Source organism: Harpia harpyja, chromosome 23, assembly GCF_026419915.1.
Source record: "Harpia harpyja isolate bHarHar1 chromosome 23, bHarHar1 primary haplotype, whole genome shotgun sequence".
Lineage (NCBI taxonomy): Eukaryota > Metazoa > Chordata > Aves > Accipitriformes > Accipitridae > Harpia > Harpia harpyja.
This window is the reverse complement of record NC_068962.1, coordinates 2,839,717-2,862,276: the sequence shown is the minus strand read 5'-3', so window position 1 is coordinate 2,862,276 and position 22,560 is coordinate 2,839,717. Positions and strand designations below refer to the sequence as shown.

At 39.3% G+C, this 22,560-nt stretch overlaps 1 protein-coding gene across 8 annotated transcripts in view; it reads right to left on the bottom strand.

The window, feature by feature from the left end:
• ANKS1B (ankyrin repeat and sterile alpha motif domain containing 1B) overlaps positions 1-22,560 on the bottom strand; it is a 445,721-nt gene that overhangs the window by 177,576 nt on the left and 245,585 nt on the right. For all 8 annotated transcript variants that reach the window (XM_052774196.1, XM_052774198.1, XM_052774197.1 and 5 more), the window contains one exon: positions 22,104-22,210. In XM_052774196.1, the coding sequence (XP_052630156.1) occupies positions 22,104-22,210 (107 nt within the window). The remainder of the gene's footprint in view (positions 1-22,103; positions 22,211-22,560) is intronic.

Genomic DNA, 22,560 nt, shown 5'->3' with positions numbered 1-22,560 from the left:
AATATAATAAAATATGGTGATTAGAAGGACATATTAGGATGGCAGGCATGACTGCATGTTTCTCATTGCCCTCTTTCTGTACCTATGTTTTTAATCTTCCTTCGTGTATTTTCTGTGCTGGAGACCTATGGTGAAAAATTCCAGTGTTTGGTTCTGTCACCTGGTGTATGCATATCACAGATAAGGCCTGGTGGGTGTTCAAAGGGCCTTGCCAATATCTCCACCGATGCGTATCGCACCGAATCTCACCCTGGCTGACTGCTACTTGACACTGCAGGAGCACAGCTGGGGGGATCTGAATGGAGTTGGGGCAACGGGTCTCCTACGTGGGCTTACAAGGCTGCTGGAAATATGACCCGGTGCAGAAAGGAAAAAAGAGAATATGAGAGGTGGTACACTTAGCTGGAGTATCTGAGAGCACCATCATTCCTGCCGCTCAGATAAGAGAGGTGGGAGCAGGGCAGGAGCCGCTGGGAATGTTCTTCCATTCTACATGCTTGCAGTCTGAAGTCAGAGATCGAAAACGGAGACCAACAGCACCAAAGAGCTCTATTCTTTCTTACCCCTTCCACCCCAAGTGCATAACTGGGAAGGAAGGGAGCAGGCATCTGGTACGAATGGGAACAAGGACTGTTAAGAAGCACATCCTCAACAGCTCACTTAAAACTGCCCCCTCCTCAGTCTGAATTGCTTTGCTTCTCACCCACCTAATCCTAATATCCTTCCAAAGTGCATCCCCTTGAAACAGCTGACATCTAAACTGTCCTCTGTCTGGGAACAAATTAGAGACATCTCATAATGTAGTTAAGGACACATTGAATAACCAGGACTTTTCTTTTTCATTGTCTAAATCATATGCCAGAAGGTTTATAAATTTTCACCACAACGCAGCTTTTCGACAAGTTAAAAGAGTTTGTTTCTTAGAGACTTGCAAGAAATGACTAGAGAAATGTAGCTTTCAATAATGAACACTGCCTCTTATTAGTGCAGAAATTTCAATGTGTCACATGTTTCATTTCCAAACAAGAACTGGCAAACGACCAGAATTTAGCAAGCTTCAGTATGAGTGAAAAGGTTGCCTCTCACTAGTATTGCCACTGTTAACAAGAAAACAAGATCTGTAAGTCTGATTATTGAGTGAAACGCCTAACTTGTACTTTCAGGTCAGAACGATTTATCGGATTCCTGGAGATACTGCAGAAATTGTTATTTCACCTACAAACCTGACAAGACTATGTCAGAAAAATCCCCTGCAGCAGCATGAAATTTTGCCTTGGGGGAAAGAGATTGATTATAAAATATGTTAGGAAGAAAGGACCAAGCATGTTGCAAAATAGTAATTTGATAACGTTCTTCCAAAATTGTTTTGCTTTTAAACTACTGATGCTGATACTCATTCTCAGTCCTCACCTTGCTCTATTGTCAGTCTTTACATTTATGAATTTCTTAGCAATTAAAACCCCACAGAACCAAAGAGAAAATTGGAAGAAAGTTTTCTATGTTACTGTCATTTCATCAGGAAGTAATAATAAACTGCTATTGAAATGTTGACTAAAAAAGGCCATTTCACTCATAGCTAAGAGTGGGGTGATAGCAGTTCAGAGCCCTAATTTGCAAACTATGCATAAAGATAGAAGGTGATGTTAAGTAGGGTCAGTTTAAAAAGGAGTCCCAACAGACCCGAGCCCCACTCTACCTAAGTTTTAAAGATCTCTCTCTGGTTCACATTCAGTTCTTCCAGAAGTGAACCTCAAGTAACCACTGCCATCAAAAGCTTTTCAACTATTGATATTCAAATGAGCATATAGTCACAGACCTTTCACACAACAGTAATAGTTAATTAAAGTACAGTGATAATTAAACCATACTGATAGCTGGGACAAGGATCCTTGTAGGAAGAATTTCTGCTATTTTAATCCCCTCTTCCTTGTAGCACTGATTCATTACAACCAACACAATTGTCACATGCAAATTAGCTGCACTGATAAGGTGGCAATTGAAAAAATTACCTCTGATGTCGCACTTGGCCCACTTAATTACTAACGCTGTTGACCCAACTCTGCCTATTTAGTCATAACAATTCAATAAAATAATTATTAATACTTACCTAAATTACATCTTAATGTCTTCAATGTATATTGTGAAGATAATTTCACTTCATTTGAGTAATGAAAATTCCAGAGAGTCTATATTGTACCATTATTCTGATTACTTGAGATAAATGCTAGTTAGCTTAGATGCTAAATTTCTCAAAGGACCCACTTTAAAATCAATATTACTGTGAGCTAATTAACAGACTTCTAAATTCTCAGAAAAATATTCATTTCTCCAATAAGTGTGTAAGTTTGGGGAGTGCAGAAGGGGGCAAACACGATATTTTCAGACATAACAAAAATGCTGAATACCTGCTCTGCGTGTAACATGGAGTTCTGTTTAACCTTGGAGCTAACACTGGTGTTTTTGTAATAAATGTAAAAACTCTGTTCACCTCCCAAAATGTCTCACAGAAGTATTTCCTTCCTCACATTTTTATCAACCCTAGTCACGTTGTTCAAAATGTGAGCCACCCAAATCAGGCCGGAGAGGACAAAATGCAGAGTCAAAGACTTTGACTGTAAAATTCTGGGCAGGATCCACGTCTTAAAAATAGGTTATTCACAGGAAGGGTCTGTGAAATTGCAGCAAGGAAAACACACGCTCAAGAAAATACTTAAGCCTTGACACGCTGACGCCCTAAAGTTACAACCGAGGTCTTGGAAGCTCTTGTTCCTCTCCTGCCTGCAGCGGAACCCCGCTCACATCGGCAGCTTTTCCTTTGGGCTGGCCGGTGTTTGAGCTCTCCGTTCTGAGCAGAGCAGCTTGGAAACCACGTCAGACCTTCGAGTGAGTCTAGAAAGTAAGGTGTCCTCTTAGATGCCATCAGAGCTTGATCTGGTGGGAAGTCTCAGAGCACGCCCAAGGCAGAAACACAGGAGCACGGTGTGAGTTGGCAGCTGCTCTTTCTTAAAAAATGTGACAGGAGGAGGAAGAACGGCTTTAGCCATTAGAGGATTCGTGCAGAAGGCTGGAGATCAGATTCACGTGTCTTTCTGAAACTTGAATTTCCTAAAAAGAGAGCAAGCTATGCAACAGCTGACTCTGGGACTGAGGAGGAATCGTTCACTGGTCCTGCTGAAACTAAATTGCTGTGAAGTTTAGTCAGTAAGCCAGAAAGCAATATTATCCTTTAAACCAGTGACAGCTGGCTGTGGTAAATCAATCTTCTTGTGCTGTTGCTAGAAATGTTTCTGGTTTACATCCAGTGACTGCCAAATATAAAAAGCAGAGAAAAAGCTAAAAATTCAGGACTTTCTATTTCTTTCAACCAAGTATCCTAACTTCTGAGCTACAGACTCATGCTTCTGGTGCATACTGTTGTTTGAAAGAAAACAGTGAGCCAGCTGTCCTCATTCAAAGGGACGACTTGGGTGTCAAGAGCCAGGGAGCAGCACGGGACATCCAGCCTCCAAATGGTGTCTAACGCAGGGCTGCAACGGCAGGCAAAACTTTCAGATATAACTCCTGCTTTGGAGTATCTTACTTGCTTCCTCTGCTTAGCATTGCAACCCCCTTTCTTAACTGCCTTTCTCTTCCTATTAAGTTACGCAGGGTCTTGTGGGCCTAATTCAGTTGCAGGGATCCCGCTCCCAGAGACAGGAACAGTAGAGTCAAGCGTGGCGATGCTCGCTGCAGTGATTGCTGTGGCTAACTGCATTTTTAATATCGTCTTGGGGGCCTCACCTGGCTGTTTGGAGTCTACTCTGTGTGCTGCAAAATGAAGGCACTGCCTAACTTTCAGGTGCCCAAACCATTTTCAGGACCTACCTGCTAGTAACTGGAGGCTTTTAGGTCAACTGAACTTGCTGTTTTGTTTGGTATTACTAAATATAATAAAATATGAAGCAGTTCCCCCAAATGAGAAATACTGGAAAATGAATGGTGTTTTCTATGCATCACTGATTTGCTATGTTTAAATGCATTTCACGTTCCACCATGCTGCTTTTGATCTGCAGTGGTGAAGCAAGGGTAAAAGGTAAGAGACCTTGTAAGCTAATAAGGAACTGGAATATACTAACTTTCTCTAGGTGAAAATTAAAAGGGTGTGGGGAAAATACGCAGTCAGGCTTGCCTGCTCAATACAGTCGTTATGCTGAGACCCATTTTAACGTATTCCTACAGATTTTGTTTGCTAAGGCAGGCACAACGAACAGCCAGACTGAATAAGGTATTGTTGTCTCCCACGGCACACAGATGAGATTTCTGTTACATGTGATATTTCTTATACAAACCGTTGTGATTTATTTCCACGGTATGCACAGCGATATTACTAGCCAGGCCCCTGACGCCCAAGAGGTAAGCGGAGATGGCCTCCATTTTCTTCAAGCCCTTTCTAAAAATAAGAGAACATTTGATTAAGGGTTGACAATTTTCTTTTCTTCCTTTGCTTGTTCTTGTAATTCATTTCGCATGGGAAGTGGGCTGTGTTTTTCTGATCCCTTCCAATTCAGCAGCCGGGCGGCCGGCTTTGCGGGCCCACTCCCGTCACCACGGCAACCAGCAGATCGCTGCGATGCGATCCCGGGCGCTTTATGTCACTACACGGTGCTATTCTTCTCCGGTAATAATGTGGGAGATGTGTTTCCCTATTCTCATGAAGGAGGATGAATTATCGTTCCACTGGTCATCCCACGCGTCACGCGTGGACTACAGCATCATTTTAGGATGCGCTTCGCTTCACGCGTAGCGGCTTCGGGACGGGCTGGTTTGCACCGTGAAGGCTGTGCTCAGCACCAAGCAGACCCTGCTCCTCAGAAACACGCTAGAGAGTCCGAATCGAGGCTGTGGTTCTCAAGAATCATCAGTGTGACCACACTAGGTGAGATCAAAAGTCTCTCTAACTCATTGGTTCAGTGTCTCTGCTAGTGGCCAAAACTGCCCAGAAAAGCAAAATACATAAGTAATTTGTCTTATATAATATTTTTCTCACTCTCATCCTTGGGCTAATTTAAATTTAAGCATATGGGCATTTAACTACACTAGAGACTGAGTACTGGATACATAGCAGGCAGAAGACCTGATTTTGCTAAATACAAATCGACCGTAGATTTTGACAGATACGTAAGACTCAGCTGCTCTTCAGCATTTGGAGGAAGCTGATTTACCGTCCCTTTTCTAAATTGCAACAAGGCGTCCCTGCACTGCAAAGCTTATTTCTTTTTATGTGTTGCAGAGATGGCAGAAGCCCTGGACTAGCCTTCTTACAAATTAACTTTGGTATGATATATTCCACATGAATCAAAATAAGAGCAGTCCCTTCAAAACTGTGTTATAACGACAGACCCAAACTTGTCATGTGCATGGAAGAAAGGATACTTGGAATCATCAAATCAGAATCACAGAATGGTTTAGGTCAGAAGGGATCTTCAGAGATCACCTAGTCCAACCCCCCTGCCATAGGCAGGGACATCTTTCATGTTTCTCAAAGCCCCATCCAACCTGACCTTGAATGTTTCCAGGGACGGGGCAGCCACAACTTCTCTGGGCAACCTGTTCCAGAGTCCCACCACCCTCATCGTAAAAAAAAGTTCTTCCTTATGTCCAGTCTGAATCTACCCTTTTTCAGTTTAAAACCATTCCCCTTGTCCTGTCACTACAGGCTTTAGTAAAAAGTCTTTCTGTCTTTCTTATAAGCCCCCTTTATATCCTAGAAGGCCGCAATAAGGTCTCCCCAGAGCCTTCTCTTCTCCAGGCTGGAAAACCCTAACTGCCTCAGCCTGTCCTCCTAGCTGAGGTGCTCCAGCCCTCTGACCATCTTGGTGGCCCTCCTCTGGACCTGCTCCAACAGGTCCATGTCCTTCTTGTGTTGGTGACCCCAGAGCTGAAGGCAGTACTGCAGGTGGGGTCTCACGAGAGCGGAGTAGAGGGGGAGAATCACCTCCCTCGACCTGCTGGTCACGCTATTTGTGATGCAGCCCAGGATACGGTTGGCTTTCTGGGCTGCAAGCACACATTGCTGGGTCATACCCCATTTTTCATCCATCAGTATCCCCAAGTCCTTCTCTGCAGGGCTGCTCTTAATCAGTCCCTTCCCCAGTCTGTACTGATATTGGGGATTGCCCTGACCCATGTGCAGGACCTCGCACTTGGTCTTGTTGAACTCCATGAGGTTCGCACAGGCCCACCTCTCAAGCCTGTCCACGTCCCTCTGGATGGCATCCCTTCTATGCATAAAGGAGATATTTCACGCTCTGTCCTTTACTGATCCCTAAAACACTTGAACAAGGTATAACTGGACAATGAGTCTAACGAATGAGGGAAAGACATTCCCTTTATGCTAACTTTATCTAAGAATTAAAGGTTCCATTTTGGAAAACAACTGGGTAGCCACTGATATGTAAGAAGTGCACTCTGGAGTGATTCACTGATGGCTACATTTCTTAGTATTTCTTTGCCAACCCATGACAACGTATTTTTAATATTAAACAGTAGCATTTCATGGAGCATGGTCTAGCTATGTCACCAATAATACAGTAACTGTCACCCAGAACCTATAAAAAGACCCTGTGTAGCTATTGACTGGATCTCATATAAAATATTAATTACCACAGGCATCAAAATAGTTTGCCCACAATTTTTAAGTATCTTGCCATTGAACAATAACATTTATAATTCTGAAATGTAAAAATAAACAAACACGTTCAATAAATAAACAAACAAATGCAAAATCAGATTTCTGGCTGTGTGAGCCAGATAGTAAACTGTCTACTTTCTGTTCACTTTCTCCCTTCATATCTGCTTCTTCTCCTTGTGCAACTTATTCCCAATCCACGTATTATATTCAGATATAGTTCTAATACTGTGATCTTTCTTTCCATTCACATTCTCTGCTTTATTTACACATTTTTCACTCTTTTGCAAATATTCTTGTATTGTTTATCTCAGATACAATACAAAAGCAGTAATTAGACTACCATAGTTCTGTATTTTCTACCCATCACTGAGCAGTTAGAAGTTACAAATACTCACACAACGTGACAATTTTTATACCAATCCATAAATTACTTGCATATATAATGGCAGGCATAATCTTTTATTACCAGTGAATATAAGAGAAAAGCCCATGCATTTGAAGAAGTCTGTTCTCCGAAATCGAACTGTGAAACTTGTCTACAGCCAAAGCGAGTACCAGCTGTGAAACTTAAGTCACATATTGGTCTCATACAGACAGTCTGTGCATCTTGATATAGCTCTTTGAACTGTCCTTCCTGCCCAGCAAATAGTATTTGGTTTCAAGAATCTTGTACATAAAGGTAAACTTGTTCTGTTTTTTGTCTGAGGGGCTGATTATTCTTCCCATAGACATACTGCATCTTCTTAAAAATCTGAATTAACATGTTCAAAATTAACGAGAAGACAGCTTGATACATTCTCAGGGTAGTCTTACCTGTACGCAGACTGATCCAGTCCCAAAACGCTATGGAAGGGTTCTGCGATGTTGCTACATAGCTGATTTTCCAAGTACGCATGTTGGGATATCTACTGTCAGAGTCCAGCAAGCTGACACTCTACTACTTCGTTTCCCTCGGTCACAAGGAAACCTTTGTGCAAGTCAGTCCACCTCGTCTGGCACCCTTCTGCCTGATGCTACTGTGATGAGCATTTCCACCAATCCCTTTCCTATACAGGAATACTGCATTCGACAACTAACATTTAGGGAGTCTTTGGGGCCTCCCCCTATCCAAATTCAAGCAGTTCTTTTACTGAAGCTTTGCAGATTTCTTTGTGAGCAAGCTTTCTCAAGTTTAACTTTTGTTTGGGATAAAAAAATGCTCCTAATGGTCCTGGTGAACACTTGTGAGTCTCACTGGTCCCTTCTGCCTCTAACATCAGGTCCAAACCAGACCAGCACTACCAACAAATTGGATAATAAAACTGTATGGTCCTGATCTAGTGACACAAGATTGTGGGAGACTGTAACTTCACTTGATGCAGTTTCTAGATTTCAGTGCACCTTCTTAAAAGGAAAAGTTACTGCAATGAATAGAACAGACAAAGTAAGAGCAGCTGATTCCCACTACACATTAAAGGAATGTTGCAAAGTCACAAAGCTACAAAATACCAGAATGAAGACTGTTCAACACTGGCTAACCACCCTTCACCCCAGGATACATATTCTACATGGCATCATACACACAGTATAATTATATTTCTGAATAATCCATGAATTCGGTGTAGGGGGATGGGTGGTACTTACAAAACAAGATAGCTGATATTTCTTTTTTTAGCCTTTTTCATTCTCTGTGTGGGTCCATGTCTTATATATAGTTCCATTGAAGACCTCACCAGTAAGAATGACTCACTTTCTTCAGACTTTTTTTAGACATTCATTGAAATAATATTAGACAGCTCCAAACCCAGGAATTAATATATTTTTTAAGACTCCTTCAAGGCAAGGTGGCATTTTTATACCCATTATACAGATAAAGAATTAAAGTAGGATTAATTAGGGCCAGAATTAAAAAAATAAAAATTAAAAAATCTATTAGTTCTCAGTGCCTAAATGCAGGGATTGTTTTCTTCCATCTCAATGAGCACTTAGTATCTATCTACATATGTATTCAAAGGACAACTACCATCAAATTCAGTTTTAGCTGTGAGCACTCACACTTCAGCAAATCCAAATTCTGCTCCTTCCCTTGCACATGCGTATCAAAGGGCTTTCAGTGCAACAGTTTTATCAGAAAAGCTTGTCACAATTTGTAGCTAGCTGTCCAGGTAAATTGGAAGCCTGAGACACCTTGGAAAATGGAAAAATCTGAATAATATGATACTACAAAGCACGCTGGAGAGCACGGCCAACTTTCCACGAGGAGTCAGCTTAAGCCCAGCCAAGCAAACTAGCTCACTTGGCACCAGCCCTGTTGGGCCAGAGCTGTCTCCCAAAGAGTGACAAGAACATCTCTGTGAAAACCATCCAGTTAAATGTCCCTCTGCTTTTGTTTCAGGACTCCCTAAAATATTTTAAGTCAGTAAAAGAACTTAGATGTGAAGCAGATATCCTCCGTCTCCCTCTCTGTTTTCTTTTATTCCTCCACTTTCTTCCTCTTCCTCCCTCCCTCCTTCCTTCCTTTGATTTGGAGACAAAAAAGACACACAGTAATTTCTACTGAGGAAAGAGGAAAAGGAGCAAAGGAGGACGTGGGGAGCACAAGAAGAGTCCAGCTTGCAGGGATGGTGAGGCAGGAGGAGAGCTCAGAAAGACAAATGCATTTGGGGAGAGAGGGTCAGACACAGAGAATCTCAGAAATAGAGAAAGGAAAAGTGGTACCCAGGTAGCTCCAGGAGAGACAAGAGGAATGCTGAGAAACAGTTTCTGCCATGAGTTTGGCTTATAGAGGTAATAAAATGCACGCCTTGAAGCCTAAAGTAATGACAAATTACATATAGCTAGCTCATACACAAAAAATGTTCTGGACTCATTTTGCTGGGGGCATAAAGATATTAATAAGTATTAGATACTTGTTTTGTTTTTTTCTGCACTGTTTTTAGCTTGAGTCCAATCCTTGCCACTGAATTTATTCAGAACTTAACTGAAGGTACTCAATGAGATTCCTCAGGCAATCTGGTTACCTCTGACTCCCTGCTGAGAGACTGTGCTTTCCAACTACAGGTACTTAGAAACCTGTATTATCAAGGGACAGGCACAAGCAGATAATTGGCCACAAGATAGCTCTTAATATACAGATATTTCTAGCCCAGGATCCTCTCTTGATTTCATGTACGTGGGCCAGCAATGTTTCATAATTTCCTAGTCAGATAATTAAGGGAATAGAGAAGCATCTTCCACAAAATCATAATCCAAATGAAAGGCTGACTGCAGAAAAGACCCTTAGACACATTGTCCTATGCATTCTCCATGGAACAGGTTGCTTCTGCAAGTGCTAGCAAGTGTGTCCTTTATTCTCTTTTCCCCTGAGTCTTCATTTCCTATTGTTCAAGAAGGGAGGAAATCAGCATGCATTTTAAACAAATACATATATGAAGCAAGATGCTATTATATACGTAGCAGAGTTAAGAGACAGAGAGAAATCAAACCATACAAGCAGGGACAGCAGAATTTGCTGACAACATTGCCTGATATTACAGGGAACCAAAGATGTGTCTGTATCTGGGTTCTTTGGCATAATATTCCACTCTTGCTGCATAAAGTTATTTTTCTGGGCAGAAAGTGAAGATCTACTATTTCTACAGGCACTAAAACAAGTACTTAAAAAATCAGAACGTCAGGAAATGAAAAGTTCATGGACAGAATAGACACATTTCCAAATTCCAGGAGAGATGGAAAATGAAATAAAATAACTTGCATTGTCAATTTATAATTCCTTTCTGGCAACAAGAGGGATGCCTAGGGAGTTCAGAGAAGCTAACAGAACTATAATATTCATACTATATTTAAAAATGGATCAAGGCTAAAAATCAATGCAGTATTGTGCAATCTTTTATCCTAATGCAGCATAGCAGCTAAGAACTATTATTTCTTAAACTTACTTCAAGAAGTGGGCTTTCTATGTTATTAAAAGGGGAGCTGTTCAGAGAGAGCATACCTGAAGCAGTGAAAAAGCTGTTAGACAGTGTGGCTACTGAAGAATAGAAGCTATCAATCATTTCAGAGATTTTAAGAGCTGTAACCAGCTGCGTATATATTTGTTTTTAGTATGAGCTGTAAGATTCCAGTGAGTAAGATGCAGATATTTTCCCCTGTCTTCCTAATTGCAAAGGGGGACTGTGCACAGAGGGCCACTCTCTTACCAATTCATGGCTGCTAACTAGGCACTCAGAGAAAAGGCTGTTTGGGATTTGTATCAGAAAGGTCATTTGATAGGTGTTTATCCAGCATACTTTTATTCGTGGTATTCCAGTTTTTAATATTTAAACTGACTGTTAGCACTTGTATCCACAGTAACCTTATCCCTCCACATCTGCCACCTGAGCAAATACTGTGGCTTTTATATTTCAAAACTTCCATCTAGATCTAGTCTTTGGATCAAAAAAAGTTCAAGGAATTATTATCCAGTCAAAGACTTTCAACACAAATCTAGAGCAGGTATGGTACGTCTTGCAAATTTAACCCATTGTTGTTCCCATCAGTAATGTTATTAAATCATTCAGTTTCCAATAATTCAACAAAATACTGCATAAGTTAATACTAATAAATGTCTGAAACATGAGGTTTCAGATAAGCCATGGGCATATGTACAAGTATATATACCCTCAGTTTCATCAGTACTAGCCAGTCTAAAACAAATACAGTGTATTTTTGCATGGAGATTTTATCCCCTATGCACAGTAATTGGAGCTTAATGAGGGACAGCAAAAGATACAGAATATAATAGGTTCCATAGTGAATAAAATGTTTGAAATGTTTAATGTAGTGTTTTAAAGTCTACAGAATTAAATTATTTGGGGAGTAAAGTAGCATTTGTATTACTTGTTTTCCTGAAAATATATTTCAGTCAGGCGTGAACTAAGAACAAGACCAGAGACCAGGTGTGAATTTCATTGTGTGACCTTGTATTTACGATGAATAAAAGCTTGTTGTTAATTCAATCAATTATGCTTATGTGGAATAAAATCATAGTTAAGACAAGGCAGTTTGCTTTGTCTGCACTGGGCCTTTACCTTGCTTTCAGCAGTTGAAGAATATATCTTTTTTTCCCATTGAAAGTCAAGAACATCAAACTTTCTTAGAACTGAACCTGTGATTAGACCCATGTAAAACACTTGGGCAAAGTGTTTGGAGGTGACTGCTGATGCACAGTGCTCAGCTTCTGAAAAATCACAACAAAAGTGTCTCTAACTGAATATATTCATTTTTAATTGTCTAAAGTTATAATCTAAAGTGTTAAACTTTTATCTTCTCTAACTCTTTATTACCTAGTTTCTAAAACGCAAATGCAAATGAGAAGCATGTTTGGATGTATAAGTACTTTAGAGTGATAACACAATTCTAATGTTCCAGATGAACAATACTAGACAAGTGTAAATCACTGCTGAATGAGAAGGAACAGCAGTTTGAGGGTCTCATCATTATTTTAAACAATGATTGGGCTAAGGTTGTAAAATCATTAAGAAATGCAACATTAGAAAAATAAAAACAAGTTTTATTTTCAACTGCTAGCTCTTTGAAATGTGTGCTTGTACGTATTCAAATCTCAGTACATTGAATGAGGAAGGAATTTTGAAGGAAAAAATTAGTAGAGAAACCTGTGATTGAAGACTATCATAAGGCAGATGAATGTGAGGGATGAACTGAGGCTGCACAGCTACTGTAACTCTCCAGTTCTTTATTTCTGAGCACATGGAATTTTTCAGCTTAGTGAATTACCTTTATGTGTAACGTGTGTACATGTGTGTGCACATGCGTGTGCGAGTGCGTGTGTGAACAGGGAGAATGGACAGCACATCGTGGTGGGCCGGCAGAATGGACAACGTGTTGATAGGGGCTTCAGGGGTTTCATTGCTTTTGTCATTACGAAGGTTAAAACTGATGCTGGGGTGTTGGTACCATAAAAAAATATGTGGGCACGGTGTGTGGGAGAGGGAAACATTTTCACTAACGCGTGGGAAAACAGAGATCTCTAAACTGAAGGAGAGAAAGTTTAGGTGCCCAGGATGTTTAGAAGCAGGCAGGCAAACTCTGTACCAGGACTGGCTTGCTTGCATGGCAATTCTGGTACATCATTCTAGAACACCTTTTAAAAGGTATCTGTAGTTTTACTAGCAAAATTAAGCTTGCCTCGCTTGTCAAAATTTTAATTATTTTTGATGGAAGGAAAGCTTCTCATCTACATTATAAGAGGCACAATGTGTTGTACAACACATCTGTTTCTTTACTGGTTTCCCTTAAAAACTTCGTTCATCTCCCAACTGCACGGGTACTACATTGAGCTTTATTCTCTTCCCATTACATCCCATTGCAATATTCCATTCACTTCCCCATTTTCTCCCCACCAGACTCAGTACTGATGACAGTAACTCTCTATTGCTAATAACATCACCATCCTTCTTGAATAAGGCATTAGTTGTATGGTGAAAGGTTGAACACAAACAGGTCAGGAGTCTGGAAATCTATACTGAGGATGAATCCCGTGATCTAAGATACATATTGGTACTACTTTTGTATTCTATTTGTCCTCTAATAATTCACTCATTCTCCAGGAGTTCTCAAAGATGATTGGTAAAGGATCTAGTATTTCCTCTTCAGTTTCCTAAGACTCTTCGTTGAACATCACCTAACCTAGATGATTCAGAGATTTTAATTAACAAAGTACTCTTTTACCTACTTGCAGAATGATAGTTTGCCCTCTCGTTCTCTCCCTCTCTCTCTAATGTCTCAGTTCTCTTCATTAACACTGTATTTCACTAATTCTCGTACTTTTTTCTTTATGCTAAAACTAAAATTAGTTTTATCTGACTTCTAGCAATGGTCATAACTTTCTTAATATTCCTTTTAGCTATAGCATATTGATAAAGCCTTTTCTGAATGTATTCTACTCACATAGTTAATGAAATGTCATTTTCTCTCCTAATTTTTTCCTTTTTGTATTTTGGTTATTTACCTATACTTTCATGATGTATTCCCTCATTTCTTTATTTTAGATTGTTTCTATTTTTTTCATCTGCATTAATACTTGTTCATATAACTACCTGAGCTTTTCTTACATCATCCAGTATTCCTTCATAAAGGATAACATGTCCAAGAATCTTATGTTTATTTGCAGTTATCTGTTAGTACCCATTAATCTTTACCTGATAACTCCTTCAGAATCCCACAATGTAATTATCTGTAATCAAGTTCCTCTGTACTGCTGTGTCCTTCAAACATCTTTAACTTAGGGAAGTCTGTCATTGTTTGAGATTAGTTTACCTACTGGTCCAGATTCCATTTAATTGTTTCTTGTTGGACAATGTTGTTCTAAACCAGCAATATACACAACTGTATACTGTCTTCCTTTAAAAATTCCTTTTATTCTATTTTTTTTAAATTTTATTAAGAAGTATTCCTATATGAAATAACGAAGAATAAGCTGTAACTTTCTATTACAGACAGGCCACAGGTTTTAAGTCTACCATTGCCTTCCATTGCAAAGCTTTCCATTATTTACCTACAATGTAAATGCAATTATAAACTGGTGGTCCTTTGAATCTTCAATTTTTCACTCTGAAGAGTAAAAACTCTTAGACTTTCCACCTCTCTTAACCTTTAGACTTTCTGTTACTTTTAATGACCTTTACATATTGCCTTGTTTTCCAAATCTTTCATTAGTCATGAAGAATAGCATTATATGCATCATTCTATACACAAACATTTCTAATTCTTGAAGTTTTAGAATTGTTCTTTTTGGTAACAAAATCAGCTGGAAGGTTTTGGTCTTAAATAAATACATAGCAATAACACTGTACCGGCATTACATCTCTTATTTTATAAGTTATTAAAATGTCATGCTTTATTCCAATTATTAGAATATTCATCTGCTTTATCAACCTAACTTTCAGATGAGTTATTTGCAACTAGTTTCTAGTAAACTTGTATTCAGGGCCAATAGACAATTCCTCACACATGTAGTCTCAGAATACAGTTCATCGGTGTTTGTACATCAAGATGAAGGCCAGTCTCTGCACTAGGCAGGCTTTTAGCTCAAGCGGAACATTAACATTTAACATATTATTAGAAGAGATGGGACTGCTTCCAGTCCTCAGGTACCATGCTTACAGATAGGTACCATGGAATAGTTTCACTTTTAATGGTGACTGTACATGCAATGGCTTTCAGCGTCTGGATTTGGCCCTCTGTTCTTTGTGAGGGTAAGATTGAGCCCAATACATTGATATATACATTGGACAGGCTCTCTTCTCTCAGGCTGCTGCAGAGTGAGCTTCCCAAAGAGGCGCATGTGTGTGCACCAGGTGTCACCCACCTGAACGGCAGAGGTGAGTGGAAGGACACTCCACCGCACGTGCTGGCACCTGGCCTGCCTACCAAGTGTACAGCCTGAAGTCTTGTCTGCGTGCCTTGTACGTACAACCTTGTGTGGAACAACATTTAAATAGGGATGGCCAAATATTCCGGAACAGAGAAACCCTCACCTAAAGGTTAACTTAGCAGAACCTAGCAGACAGGTAGATGGACCCACCCCTGATTAAACCTTCAAGATACAACTGTTGAGAGAGGTTTAGATGAAAACATACTCCCTCTGACCCTCAAGGGATCCACCATACCCAGGATGTCTTAATGAAGTCAACAATCTGTTTGGAGATGGGTTCCTTATGAATCAATTGTTCAAATGAAAGACACAAAAATTGTCTTGTTTTTCTTTCCTCTGTTGAGCAATCGTTACTGCCAAAATTTTCCTAAAGCCTTTTGTCAAGTGCAGGATCAGTCACCAGCCTGCAGTGCCTGTGTTTTTCACACACACGCATTACATATATAGATATATAGACATGAAACAGATTCCTCTAAAAGCCCTTCCCACAGGGGAATGAGCACGGCCTCTCCAGATCTGCACGCACTCGCACGGGATGATGAAGAAGGGTCTGAGACCTCAACACAGAAAGACAGTGCTTATTTACACATGCGATATTGAGGAGTACGATTAATAAGCCCTTCTGTCTCTCACCCAGCTTGAGGAATACCATGACAGAAGCATTAACTGGAGCATGTGGAATGGGATTATTTGTTAGACCTGCTGCTGTTGCAGGATGACAGGCACAATCTTCCTCTCTGGCACCCACCTGAGCTCCAATTTGCAGGTTTTATAGTAAGAATCTCTACTAGGATGAAAAAGAAGATCTTGAAGCCTCAGGGATGGATGTTCTGAGGGAGGAGAAAAAGCTTTAAAAAAAATACTTTGTGTTTCCTTTTCAGTGAACCCTGGATGGATTCTAGCCCAAATTGAGCCATCAAAATTTTTGTGTCTACATGATAGCTTAAGGAGACCTAGTGAAAAAAAATCAATACAGCCTAGACAGTGATTCAGCTGACCAGATGAATCTACTTTAATTTATCCTAAAATAAATACCCTAATAGTTAGTCAGCCAGTCAGCTAAATTGCATTCTATGCTCCATTGGCTTTAATGGCCGATTAGGTGCTTCACCCAGTTGCCCACAGATACAAATTTAGAGTCATTTGAGGTGCTGCAAATGTACATTGCCTGGAAACCAACTGAAGCTCCAGACAGGTATGGGTTTTCCATAAATTCTGTGCCATATACTCCAGGCCTACGCAGATGTCTCAGACATCTCAAGTGGTTGCAGTACGTGGGCAACTGAACTGAGTCCTAAACATCTACTGACCGGTACACATGTAGATGTCTATATTTGAACTTTTTCTCTGCCCCACTCTGTTTTTGGCTAACAGGTTGGACTAAGGGAAGAGTTGGCCTGCCTCAGGAGGCACAGTTGCAAAGAGTTACCGAGGTGAAGGAGAGGAAGACTGAGAAGAGAGCAGGGTGACAAAGAGCCACTTTGCTCAGGGAAGAAGCCAAGGCCACACTGGCACGGAGAGGAGCTCCACAGTTTTAGTGTCAAGTTCTGTAGATCTGCCATGAAACTAAAAGCGAGTCCTGGGGTTTGCAAGTGAGGTCCAGATGAGGGGATTGAAACTCTTGGCTCCAGGCATATATTCTCAGATTTTACTAGATGTACAGAAAATCTTAAACCACAGCTTATTCCAGCATCAGTGGGACTCGTATTCCTTCTACTCTGCTAAAAATGTGGCTTGCTGCATATCACTGACTGCCAGTTTTAAGGTTGCCTTAAACAGTTCTTCATTTCTGGGCAAACTACGCGCAGACAATGCTCTCTAAATCTTCTTACGCTTCAGATGACGCATGAGTGCCCTGATGAGTCCCTGCATAGCCGTTATGGGCCTGGAGAGCTCAGAGCCTGGATGTTGCAAAGGTTGATCTGCTCTCCTAAGCACATTAGGAGTTGGCTTCTGAAAGTCACTAAAGTCACTACAGACTAGAACCCTTGTCAAACATTGGCCTCTTTTTCATCATCTGTAGCACGGCTAATTTAAGAAAGGTGTTGGCAGACTGACTCACTCTTTCAAGCTTTCATCTAATGCCCAAATCATCAATCTCTGCACCAGGTATTTTTGGATAAAAGCTGTGGTGGTCTCTACAAGTGCAGGACTTGGAGCAATGCACATAGACTATTTCTTTCAGGCGCATTTCACTCTAAAGAAATAAAATTGCTTCTGTCCTTTATACTCGATACAGAGTTTAAGATCCTCCAGAGAGATTAAAGGCAAGAAGAATTACTGGGTACTCCAGGACAGCAAATCCCAGGAATGACACCTGAGAGAGGGTAGTCTCCAGATAAACTTCAGCTGACTAATGAACTCCAGACCTAGTACAAAATGACAGAAAAGAAACAAAGAAAGAGAGAGAGGAAGGGAAAAAGAAAAGTCAAAGCTTAACTCAAAACTAAATCCAAAAGGATTTAGGCAGCTGAGGAGAATTGAGAAGGTAGTCCATGCCTAGCACTGTGAAACCAGGTAAATACTTGTGCAGGTAAGTTCACTGGATGAATACAAATACAGAAAATTATTAGAAGGAAAAGAAATGCATATGCAGCTAAGATACTAGGTGGAAACTCCAGGCAGCTATATTCAGTTCCTAGACATGTCACAAGCTCTGTCTGACCTACAACACTTAAGATTCATTTCAGCTGCATAAGCATCACGACTCTAGAGCCATCTGAGGTGCTCGGTGGTATCCCACCTAGACTCCAGCTGCTAAGCATGAAGGGCCTGGCTGTCTCTTGCCCTCAGTAATACCGGTCAGCCCTGCCTGGATCTCCTGGATCCCCTACAGTATCTCAATTGGTACTAGATACCTATGTCTAAGCAACTGAATTGATCTGTTAAACATTACATTAGTAGCTATTTTAAGAACTAGTGCCTCTTATCTCAAACGTATAAGCAATTTTAAATTCCAGCCTGCGGTCACTCTATGCCTCAGTTTCCCAACAGTGAAAAAGAGAGAATTTAAAAAAATACTTAGGCAATACTTAGATCCTCAGGCAATGCAAGCCATTTAAGTACTTGAAGGGGTAGAGGTGCATGTCTGTAAGTTCACAGCAGCAATGAAAGTCTAGTGTCTAACGCCAATTCAAGTTATTAACTGTTACCAGTGAACAATATTTTAGAATGTCAAAAAATATAACAAAATGCTTCATATTTTTCTGTTAACTCATTTTGTTTGCCTGGTCCCTGTTTCTCTCATGAAGTGTTTTACAAATCTTTTTAAGATATATTATCTTCATCAAATTGCAATATTAAGCAAATGATAAAATTTCAGAATATCTTAAATGATTAGAACAACCTATAAACAGAGAGTCATATGCAGTCCTTAACCAGAACTAGTCCCCGCTGGGCAGTGATTTGATTGAACCGCTTTTACCTCCGTGAATCCAGAATGGAGTCTTTGATGAAGCTCCAGAGTTGTAGAAAGCTGCATGCAAGGATCTAGTGACCTCGCATTTGTATATTTTCATCTGTTTCTCTGCAATGTAACTTTTTTTTCTCAGCATACTAAGTTATGTAGGCCTGCAAGTCTGCATAAAGATTATAGCTTGTCCCAGGGATATCCATGGGACCTATGCACCAAAAAGATGTTGACTGATTCATTAGGTTTCCTTATTGTTTATATCTAGTTCATATACTGCAATTTATGACTGATCTAATTGTTTTTTTGTACTTTAGAATTAGTTTAACCGCAAAATAGCCTTCACATTATGAAACTGCAGTATCGTCTGCATCTTCAAATATAGATCATCTCTGCACAAAGTCACTACAAATTTTTACATCTGAAGGACAGTGCAGCCCATTACACAACAAATTACCAAAGTTAATAATGATTGCATATATATACACACACACATATTCAAGTATGATTCTACTCCTATAAGCGCATATGAACCAAGTCTTGGGACTGAACCTGCCTTGGGCCTGCTAAGTATTATGCGAGTGTCATTCCTGCATGACTCTAATAGTAGGTAGGAATTGCACTTGCTATGTGTGCAAGTACGCTGTAAGTAGAAATAAAGTAGTTCATGAAAACACAAATAATTTTTTAATACTATGTTTCAAAATATTTTAAAAACATACATATTGATGAACTATGGAAAAATATTCATACTGTAAAGTTAATAGAAAACCGGCTGTTTCTTACTATAAAGTCCACACACTTCAGGTAACACAAACAAATCTTCCTAATTCTAAGCCCAGTCTAGTGAATAACTTTCCTAAAGCCCAAGGGGGACTAAACACAAGGAGTTAATTTCTATGATCTAATGAATGATTAACCATGAAATCTTTTATCTGAAAAACACCTTTTTATTAGAATGCTAATTTAATTAATAGAATTTTGCTGTTGAGAGTAGTATAAATAGGATATATTTGTACTCCGATGCATGTTATTCCAGGGACATTAATTATAACATCGTGATATTCCCTCTCCTGTTCTGAACATCTAGTAAGACCTATACTACTAAATCATACTTAATAGGAGTGTGATGGTTGTTGCTTAGGCAACAGAATGAATAAATGCAGGTCAGAATGTGCTTCCAGAAAAACAAAAGCAGGAATATGATAGAGAATGAAAAAGAAACATGTCTAATTGACTTTTTACTGCATTGAAGTATTGGAGTTCTTCAATGTAAAGTAGCTAACCTACCTGAAACCTTAATTTAGTAAGATTAATATGTAACATAGCTTAATATGTAAACCACTTTAATAAAGGTAAAGCAGTTCTCTCATATTAAGGAAGACTACAACACATTTAAGTTTGGAGTAATCTGAATTTTCGTCTTAGCATAGCAGGTCTTTCTTTCATTTTCCTGTATACTTTCCAAGTTTAATTTTCTCTTTAACATTTTGGCTAGAATGGAAAATATTTTTAAAAACACTCATTTAAATTTTCAGGAGAGTCTGTCCTTACATAATGCTGATATATTCAAAACAATAATATAAAAGGAAATTTGTGTTTTCTGATCATTTTTGTTTCCAATAAGATATGGGAACTATTTACTTTCTGGTACAAACAAAACCTGAAAACTGTAACAGCATGATGAACAGTGTGAAATCAATAAATTAGGAATTATTAAATTACTGAAATTATATATTTTTTATTACGAGGCAATTTTCCAGCTTTTTGCTTAATCACTGGATTTAAGAGTCTAATCTTCCATTCACATATGCATGCTACCCCAACTAACATTAAGAGTAATTATATATTTTACCTACAATATATATTTAAAAACAAGCCACTTCAGAAAAGGCTTAAATTAAAATGAAATTACATTAAAACATTAGCTAACACACAAGTATGCAGGAATAACTTAATCTGCCTGATACCTGAAAACTTTGATTTGAGTATTGAATAAGAGAATCTCGTATATAATTTGTATGTTTACGTAAGTATACTAATAAGAGACGTAGGAAATGAAAGTCTTATAAATTCCCCCCGAGTGTGGTTCGGGCCCCTCCAGAGCCAGGGGATGACTGGAAAACCCTCGGGGTAGGTTTTTTGGCTCCTCTGGAGCTCATCAGTTACCTGTGGTAGGTGCACCCCTCGGCATTTGTTATGCCACCTACAGCCTCTTGTGAACAATTTCCTTCTGTAATCTCTTTAACACTAAATGATCATCTACTTATGTAACTAAGACTACAACATATAGAAGAATATGTAGTTACATTTTGGGAAACTGTAGCTTGAAAGGTATTTTGGAATTATTTTTTTACATTGCTGGGCTGAGAGCACACCCTTGCAGCTTTGTTTTCAAGAATATTTAAAGGTAAAGATTCTCATGATTTTTACTGATATAAGCAAAAGATCACATGGCAGCCATGTAGAAGCAGGAAGAAACCTCTACACTATTATAATGTGGAAATGGCAGAGATCTGTGCCTTAATTTTCTAATCAGTAACCCAAAGGCATAGAATGATGTTGGCAAAAGAAGTTAAACAGGAAAAACACAACTCGTGATGATTTTATAGCCATAATCTTCATGCTGCTTCACTTCTGTTTCTTATATGCCAGGTGTAAGTTATGAAAAGTTAGAACTGTTCCAAGATATTCATGGTTACTAAAAATATCTTTTAAAAAGGGCTGATTAATAATATTTTAAGCTCTGATACTTTATAAGAAATGTAGTCGGGATTTTTGCAAGAGGTTCGAGTGATGGGAATACCGAAGCAGGTAAAAAAGTGATTATATAAGAACCTTCCAAGTAAGCTTCTCTCTTTACTGTCAATATTCATTTCAATGGAAAGTTTGTGCGTGACAGGTCTCTGTTACTTTACACCACATGGCAATACTGTAAATCCTGAAGTACATAAAATTTTCTTGCATTCATATGTTCCTGAAAAATGCCTCGAGTTAAAACATGAAAATGGAACTACTGGAAGGAATGCATTACTTTTCCACACAGGGCATAAGTTTCAACAAGTGAATCCCATAGCCTGATTATCTAAGATGCAAAAACATTTAACTGAGACATCCAGAATCACTTGCATAGAGAGCACACTTCATTAAATAATTTTCTGTTATTAAAATACCTCTCAATGCAAGAATGCCATTGCATGTTATTTAATTATTATTACAATTATGTTAATGTTTAAAGAAAAGTAATAATGTGATGTATTGCAGATAGGGGTGTTTACAGCTTTTACATACTGTGAAAATCCTGCGATGGATTAAAAGAACTGTGCATTTTTCCTTTTTAATCTGAAGATTGATGAGGAGGAGAAAGAACCTTAATATTCAGTTTTTCTTTTACCATATTTCTGGCTAGAATATTTTGTAACATGTACAGCTTGGAAGTTTACACAAGGACAGCTTATATATTAATTTAGCTAGACATAGAAAAGTGAAACACTAAACAGATTTTCTTAGTGCAATGCAGAATAGCTCTAAGGTTTTTATGAGCACAGAAGAGACAGACAAAAAAGGCAGCTACAGTGTATATACAGAGCTATGCACGGAAGATTTCTTACCATAAATTGCACATTGTCAAATCCATTAGCCAGCAAGTGGTTTTCATACTGAGGTAGCCCAATATTTTCCAACCATTGTCCCACTGTCTGGACAGGGCATCGGGGTCCTGTAGGAGGGTGAAGAGGGAGGCGTTTAAGCAACGAATAACCATCCACGGGATAATAGCGGTAGTCCTGGGCTGAGAGGTGGCATTGCCACATCGTGTTCCTGGGAAAGTTGGTATCAAAGGAGCCCGCCAGCTTGACAGATTAATGTTTTCAGCAAGCAGAAAAGTCAGAAGTAAAACATAGTTTACAGGGCAGTATATAGCGTAAGATCTGATCCTAGCTCTACATTTCTTAGTTATTAATCTTTACTACAGACCAGTACGTCATACAGTAGGGAAAAAAAAAAAAGCAAGCATATCAAGCTGTCAGCTAAGCTGTTCTCCGTTATATGTGATTGTTGGAATACTCC